This window comes from Acanthisitta chloris, unplaced genomic scaffold, assembly GCF_000695815.1.
Source record: "Acanthisitta chloris isolate BGI_N310 unplaced genomic scaffold, ASM69581v1 scaffold23186, whole genome shotgun sequence".
NCBI lineage: Eukaryota > Metazoa > Chordata > Aves > Passeriformes > Acanthisittidae > Acanthisitta > Acanthisitta chloris.
The window spans coordinates 34,099-42,772 of NW_008680064.1; the positions used below are offsets into that span (position 1 = coordinate 34,099).

At 40.3% G+C, this 8,674-nt stretch overlaps 1 protein-coding gene across 1 annotated transcript in view; it reads left to right on the forward strand.

Moving 5' to 3' along the window:
* The window catches only part of UBN2 (ubinuclein 2), a gene marked incomplete at its 5' end in the record, with an annotated part of 43,160 nt that overhangs the window by 30,413 nt on the left and 4,073 nt on the right, over positions 1-8,674 (forward strand). The window contains 3 exons of the mRNA XM_009077585.1: positions 2,810-2,860; positions 4,210-4,252; positions 4,945-6,483. Of these exons, the coding sequence (XP_009075833.1) occupies positions 2,810-2,860; positions 4,210-4,252; positions 4,945-6,483 (1,633 nt within the window). The remainder of the gene's footprint in view (positions 1-2,809; positions 2,861-4,209; positions 4,253-4,944; positions 6,484-8,674) is intronic.

Below are 8,674 nucleotides of genomic sequence, written 5' to 3' on the forward strand. Positions count from 1 at the left end.
AAAAGTATTTCCTGGATCCTACAGTGGTCACTCCTAGTGTGTACAGCACATTATTCACGTTCTGGATGCTCATGTTGTTGGGATGTTAGGGCGGGGATTATCATGCTGAAAGCTTATAATTTTTTCACATTTATGTGTGGCCTCAAGTGAAAAGGTGCTGTGTAAACTGGGAAAAAAACCCACATTTAATGCTAAAACTGATCTACTGACTATGTATTTCATAAGGAATTCTTACGAATCAGAGTAGGTCTATGGTACCAGAACTTTTGTGGGTTCAGCCACAGGAAAAATTACTTGTTCTTCAAAAGTTAGCTGGTTGTAATGTTTCTCATACCTGAGTAAAGAAGCATGAGGTAAAGTATCATATAACTTAAAATTGCACCTCATTCCTGTGTCCATGGAATATTGTCCATTTGTCCACAATTGCCTTTGTCACATTAATTTTCTATGTGCGTAACTCTTTCAGGAGATTGTTTTATTAATATCCATGAAGTTAGAGAAATACTTGTTTATCCTAAAGGATCTCAAAGCCTTTTCAAATAATTTAACCCACTTTTTTTAAACTAGATTGCATGTAGGTTCTGTGCATGTCTGAAAAAAATCTGCAACTCAAATATATGTCTTCAAAAAAAACAAATGTAAGGAACAGAAGGTCTTTAATTCCAAGAATTTAATCTTTGCCAGTGGCCATGCAGGTAGTCTTGCAGGTCAAACAGCATGTTTGACTTGAAACCATGATCAGAGAGAAACAATCTCATACTGATCTCTCTCATCAAGTTTTACATTTAAGTACATGTATGCAATGGAGGGATTATTTTTCAAGCATGTTCTTGCTTTGAAACCTATTTCACATACATTTGAAGCATAGTGTGCGCTCGCAGCCCAGAGAGCCAATCGAATCCTGGGCTGCATCCAAAGGAGTGTGGCCAGCAGGTCAAAAGAGGTGATTCTCCCCCTGTACTCTGCTCTCGTCAGACCCACCTGGAATACTGTGTGCAATTCTGGTGTCCTCAACATAAGAAGGACATGGAACTGTTGGAACAAGTCCAGAGAAGGGCCATGAAGTTTATAAGTGGAGTGGAGCATCTCCCCTATGAAGACAGGCTGAGGAACTTGGGGCTCTTCAGCCTGGAAAAGAGGAGACTGCATGGAGACCTCATAGCAATTTTTCAATGTCTGAAGGGCCTACAAGGAGCTGGAGAGGGACTCTTTGTTAGGAACTGCAATGATAGGACAAGGGGTAATGGGTTCAAACCAAAGGAGGGAGTTTAGATTGGATGTGAGAAAAAAGGTTTTTTCCCTGTGAGGGTGGTGAGACACTGGCACAGGTTGCCCAGGGATGTGGTGACTGCCCTGAGCCGGGTGGTGTTCAAGGCCAGACTGGATGAAACCTTGAGCATCCTGATCTAGTGAGGTGTCTCTGCCCATGGCAGAGGGTGGGGACTAGATGATCTGCAAGGTCCATTCCAACCCCTACAATTCTGTGATTCTATATATTGCACTGTCCTTTCTTTGTACTGTATCTTTGATTTCTCTTCTTGTAGTACTTACACTTTCATCTTTAACTTTTAGGGATGCTACTACAAATTACTGGGGCTTGTGGTTAATTTTGAATTTTCATTTCCAAATGAAAAAGATTAAGGAATGGACGAAGCACCGAGAAGGTGGGGAGAGAAGTACCCTGGAGAAGCTGTCTAGGTCAAAGTGGCACATAGAACTCGCAATGAGGAATGTTCCTTTTGCTCCATTATATTCTTCATAGGCATTCAGTAATCTCTGGCAGGGGGAAATGAAATACAGATTTGGAGGCCGGTATGGTGAAGCAAGTGTGACAATGGAGCTGGAAGTGGAATATGATAAATAAGACATGGAACTGTAGCGAGAGGATGTCAATGTTTTCTTACAAGATGATCTGTGGATACTTGGACTTCTCATAGTTATTGCAGCCCCACAGGTGGTGTTATCAGTGGTGAAAAGCTCTTGTTTAGATAGCTGTTCATGATGTGGTCAATGTTAGTGTGAAGGCAGTGGTGTTAAGCAAGTCTTGTCTGTTCTAGTTTGCCTGCCTGGAAACAGGGAAGGGGTATCAATCGAGTTTTCATTAATTGTCTGTTTGTAGCTATATTTGGATAGCAAGTTCCTATATAGGTGCAGCTCAGAAATCATTTTCACTTCCCATTTGTCAGCTTAGGAGCTGATAACACTGAAATAAAAGAATGTAGAGTATTGACATTTGTCATACTGGCTCCTGACATTCCTTGGCTCTGTAGTAAAATGCATGTGTAAGTCCAGTGTAATTCAAGTCACATCTATGGTGCACAACAGCCTATAGGAAGTACTGAAGAAAATGAGAAATAAGCTTGGCTATTGTATTCTGACTTCTTTCCCCTCTCTGCTTTAAAAAAACCAACAGCAGATTAATAACTACAAACCCAAACCTATGGTCAATGTGTTAAACATGTAGTGTATTCCTTAATGTGATATTTGAAATTAGCCTTTGAGGGGAATTCAAAATGTATTTCGTCTGTCCAGCAGAAGGAGATAATACTGTTATGTTGACTTCTGCTTGGCCATTTACTGAGGTATTTTGAATGTAAACTTAAATTACTATGATTTTTTTGACATTCTTCTGTATGTCTGCCTGGAGCTGCATCATGACAGCAGTACAGACAAACTGCCTACTAGCTGCTTTGGCAACACAGAATCCAAAGATCGTTCTGAAAATCAAAGGATAGTTGTCTATTTGGTGATCATAGGCTGTTTGTCAGTGTAGAATCACCTCATGTTTCTTTTCTCACCACTCTTTTAGGATGCTTTTTAAAGAAAGCCGAAGTGTTCACAATCACCTCACCTCTGCTCCGTGAGTATAGTACTGACTACTTACCAAGGTCTTCAGGTCATGCTATATTTTTTTGGGCAGAGGGGAGGAAAGGGAGGTATTTTGGGATATGTTTGAAGATACTTACACTGTTTATGACTTTTTAATACTTTTAGACATGTAACTGTAATGTTCTTGTGGCATTATATTTTAACTCGGTTATGGAGTGGCTCGATAACTTTGGGGATGTTAATTCCTGGATTAATGTCTTTTACTGGAAGTATTTCAAAGCACTACACCTTACCTAAACTTTGATGTGCAGCCTATTAAATTGCACCTAGTCTGCAGTACTTCCTGCTTGGTTTTTTTTTCTTTTCCTCATCAATCCCTCTGTAATTGCAGCAGGTTGTGTGTCTTAGTGGTATTTTACCTTCTTGATTTTCAGACAGCACTTGTGTGCTTCTTAGCAGCTGTCCACATTCAGCCAGAGTCCAAATAAACAGTTAAGACTTCAAATATCACCCAAATAGCAACCTTTGTGGTAAATATGATTAACATAGGATGTTTTCCTATATAATAGCAAAACTGAGTCATGGTCCACCTACAGTAAGGTCTTTTTTTAACCAGGCATATTTCTGGTTGCTTGGGAAAAGGGGGGGGGAAATGACCCATACAATGTAAATCTGTTGATCCTCTTGAAGAAATAGAAATGAGAGAAGGTGTGAAATGCTGAACTTCTAAGTTGAAGCTGATGACTAATAACCCTTAGTGCTGTCCTTGCTTGCATAACTGCAGTTGGTGCTATGGTGTTCACATACACTGCAAGAGAACCTGGAGGTTTTTTAAATGACATCTTGCAGCAAACAAGTTAAATATAACTGTTTAACAGTTGATAAGCAACAAATGACTTTTTTGAGGGGTGGGGAAAGCACTGTTTCCACCTGGTTTGAAACAGAAACGAGAAGAGGAAGTATCCTCCTGAGGGACAAAAACATCAACATGTAGTGAAATTATATTACTATTCTAGATTACTTCAGTGTAGACAAAGCTCTGATAAGTAGACAGACTTAATATTCTAAGAGGCTGAAGTTAGTTGATGTTTTAAAGTTCTTCTAAATCATTAAAAATGAAAGTAGCTATGCTCATATATATGTCAAGTTACATCAGCAATTCAGTTGATATTGTGACTAATTTGCATAGAGATACATGGCCAAAAAAATTATTGAAATGGTGCTTTTTTTCCTCTTTCCCCTCCATATTTTAATCCATTTTTTCTTTCAAGGCTGTTTTAGTAGTCATCCTTCTAGTTCATTGGGATATAATCAGGGTAGCATTTAAAACTAAAATGGCTCTTTTTGTCTTCTGATGTGCATGTATCTCCACTGTTTTAGGGCAAAGAAGAAGGTGATTCTGGCCCCTAAACCCAAAGTGAAGGTAAATGCCTATTTAGATACCTGAATTTTATATGACCATTTGATACAACCTATTTCTGCCTCTGATCTAGAAAAATTCTTGCAGAAAATTTCCATCAGGGAATGCTGGGGGAGCTTATTGACTCGGTGATATATTACTTTAAAGAATATAGTACAAAATACTTCTGTTCAGCTTTGGTTTTTTAAGCTATATTAGTTTTTTGAGAAGTGACTATGAAGAGGTACTAGTCCCAGTGAAGTTTGACATCTTTTAATGTGTGCTTTGGTTTGTTTTCAGTTTGTTTTAAGTCTGACAACACTGCAAAAATGTGTGGTTGGGAGGATACCATAGGAAGTTGATGGAGGCTCTCATTAGACATGATGAGGTGTTATCTTAATCCAGTAGCAGTTTTATTTAGCGATCAGATGAGCTACCCTGCCCTTGACAGCACTGATTATTTGTCACTGTGGGGGGCACTTTTAGTTATGTTGAAACAGCACTAGTTTTTTTTAATGCAACTATTGAATTAGCATGCAGGACTCCAGCACCTAAGTATCAAAGGTATCTAAGTATGAAAATCTCAATCTCTCACAGGTGGCATATATTTTATGGTTTAACTGAACTTGCAGAATAATAGTATTACACTAAAGGAGACTTTAAATCTATTCCAGAAAGCCTATTAAACCTAACTTTTCTTACTTTGTCATTCTCAGGACTCTAGTCCAAAGAAAGAACAGAAACCCTGTATGTCTTCAGGCAATTCAAGTTGTGCTGCTGTACTGAATTCCAGTGCACCTGTCTGCACTGTAGCCAGCTCTAGCTGCACCCCAGCTCCAGAGACGATCTGCTTGGATGACTCACTGGATGAAGACCTCTCTTTCCACCCACCCTCACTGGACTCGATTTCTGATGCTTTGGCAGTTATAAATAATGGTGCCAAGGGATCACCTCTTGGGTCCACCATAGACACAACAACATCCAGACCTCGCCCTGGGCTGAGGGAAGAGAAATTAGCAAGCATTATGAGTAAGTTGCCTCTGGCAACTTCAAAGAAAGTAGAGCCCACTCAAACACCCCATTCATCAAGTCTTATTGCTGGTCACACAGGGCCAGTACCAAAGAAACCCCAGGACCTAGTTCACACTGGTATCTCTTCAGGCCTTATTGCTGGATCTTCAATTCAAAATCCTAAAGTTTCCTTAGAGCCTTTGCCAGCCAAACTACTTCAGCAAGGACTACAGAGGTCAAGTCAGATCCAAGCTGCTTCCTCCTCTTCTCAGACTCATGTTTCTTCCTCTAAGACCCAAGCAGCTATTTCCACCTCCTCTCAAAGAACCAAGGATGCTAATATCTTGGTATCATCTTCTGAGGCTCAAGGTGGCTCTTCCTCAACATCACAAGTGACAAAGGTGCACCAGCATTCAGCTGTACAGCAGAAATATGTATCTCCTTTACAAGCAACTATTAGTAAATCACAGACCAATCCAGTGGTGAAATTGAGTAGTAATCCCAAACTGTCTTGCTCATCACCCGTCATCAAGGCTCAAGATAAGTCTGTAGTATATCGCCTGCCTTTGTCTAATCCCTCATCTGGAAGTGGCTCTCAAGTGTCTCACCCACTGGTTTCTCGGACATCATCCAGCACCTCTACCTCTAGTAACTATTTAGCCAAGGCTATGGTGTCACAAGTTTCTTCCCAGGGTTTCAAGCCTCCCTTCTCCATGGCTGCCTCTCCCAAACCTGCTGCCTCTCCCAAGCCTACTTCATCTAAGCCCTCTGTGACACCCAAGCCCAACGCATCGCCTAAATTTTCATCCAAGTCCACCTCATCCCCCAGGCCTGCAACAACACCCAGTTCTTCCAGTTCAAGTGCACTAGTTTCCCAGAGTAGCCACTCCAGCAACAACCCCCTTCATAAACAGACCAGTGGTGTAAATATCAGCAGGCAGTCTCCCACAGTGAATTTGCTGTCCTCTAATCGCACCTCAGGCCTTCAGCCTGCAAAGAACCCTCAGGCTTCTTCAAAATTGCCCAACTCTACTCCTTCTGGAACTGTTGGTAAAAATAATTTGGGTGGAGTTGGAATGAATGTACCTGCCAGCAGAGGCAGTAACCTTAACTCAAGTGGAGCTAGTAGGACTAGTCTGTCTGGGGGAGCAGGAAGTGGAACACAGGGTGCTACTAAACAATTGTCAACTCCACACAGACCATCTTCTGCCTCAGGGTCTCCAGTTGTAGCAGTCAGCGTGCAGGTACGCATCTAACGAGTTTACATTTGAACCTTGCATTCATATTTATCACGTGTACGTTGTCAACATTCTTTATTACAATGTCTTGATTTGGAAACGTGTCGTAGATTTAATTTTTATACTTTCCTAAGCATAAGTGCTAATGCTGGTGAAACTATTTCACACTAGAGAATAGGCATTTCCAGCTGATGTGAAATACAAGGATCGGTGTGGAACAAACCTCCGCTGTGCAATGTTGGTTGGTCTATACTGGGAAACAGAATTCACTTTTTTTTTAAGAGCACTAGGAAAGGTAAGCTCTGTGTGGCCATAAATTCAGGGGATGTGGTATTTTCTTGCATTATTGGATTGTGTGTTCTTTACATATTTGTCATGATGGTGATCGCATAGGTGTCTTGGTACATTTGTTGTCAGGTTTCACAATTAACTTCAAAACTGGAGTTCCGTTGCTTGTGGTTGAGTGTAATTCAAGACTTGTATTTATAATTAACGCTTGGAAGGGCTTTTCTTTTGTATTTGTGATGACGTATTTTGTGGGATCGAGTCAAACTGAATGAGACACCTCATTAATATATAAACACCCTAGGACCTGAGAGAGTGTTTATACCAAACTTTACCCCTAAAGATAAAACAAGTCAAGCAAAACAAATGTTTTGAAAATCCTGTTCCGAAATTCATGCAAACCAAGTATTTACCCAGAATGCAACCTGCTTTCCCAAGTTGTGTGTTCTTACTTGTAACACTAATGACTGAGATGATTTGATGTTTTCCTCTCTCTTAGTGCTCTCTATACTGAAGTCTTCACTACTTAAGAAAAGCAGTGTTGCTGTAATTTATATTCTTGGTGTACAGCAAGTGAAAAGCTGCATTTCTTAAACAATGTGTGTAGCTGTTGCATGAGAGTGATGTATACTTAGCTTTTAGCTGTGTTTTATAATCTTGTAGTTTGCCATCAAATTTTTCCTTAATGCAGCTGAATAACAGGAGGAAGATTATTTTTACAAGACATTTCTATGGTCTTTCATTTTACTGTACCAAAACAGTCAACAATAAATGCCTGGTAGGCTCTGACACAGCCTTTTCTTACTTTGGGTACTTTGAATGGAAAAGAAATCCCCCACCTCTGTGCTGTGTAAGGGCCACTGAGGTACCACATAGGGCCTGGAGAAGAGCTGAGCCAGATACAGTGCAGTTTGAGCACTCTGGAAGGTGCCTGGAGGCGACAAGAGAGGCTACAAGGAATGGACTGGGAAGAGTTGTTTCTTTCTGGTGCAGTCAACAGAATCCAGTGGATACAAATACTGTGATGTACAAGAAAATGTAAAATGGGTGTGGTAGTGCTTAAAGATGATGGACAAGGGAAGTAAGCAGTATTGTGCTGGATGATGAGATGGATTCTGGCAAACCTTCCTGTAGTTAAAGGCAAGTAATTTTTTTTAGAAATGCTGATCACCTGAGTAATGAAATGCATTTTGGCCACAGTGATATTGAAGAGCACTGAAGGGGGGGTAGATGGTGGATAATCAAGTAACATGAGTCCATGCCATAATACAGCAAAATAAGGTGTGTTGGTATATAGAAAGGGACAAATCAGCTAGAGGTACTGAGTGGCATGTGGTATCACTACTATAGTTATTGTGACCTTGTATGTGGGTTTTTTGACAGTTCAGAAATTACTTTGCTAACCTAGAAACAGTTCAGAAGAATGGTGCCAGAAAGATAAACCATGGATAAGGCTGTTGCTACTGTGCAGGCTGAAGCTTAGTCAGTGAAGTATATTCAAGAAAAGATTAGAATCAAATTACCTCCCAGTCCAAGTACACTGAAGGGGAAGAGATTTGTGATCACAGAGGGCTTTATTTAGCCATAAAGGTTTAATGGCTGCTGAACTTAATTCCAGACTAGTTGTTAGGTAGAGTGTACTAAGGAGTTAGTTACCTCTCTTAAAACTTTGCATGAGACTGAATCTCCTTTCCTTTTAGGGTTTAGGGATTTAATTCCTATCTGAGATGCTATTAAATGAGTGAGAAGATGAGAATGGTACCTCAGTTGCTCATTAGAATATCTTGGGCTGAAACTAGATGTTTCCATGTAGTAATAGATGTTTCTAACTAGGAAGTATCCAAGAAATGTTTCCCTCCTTTCCACTTTTGATCCACACAATTATTTAACAGATATAAGTTTACACCTGCTG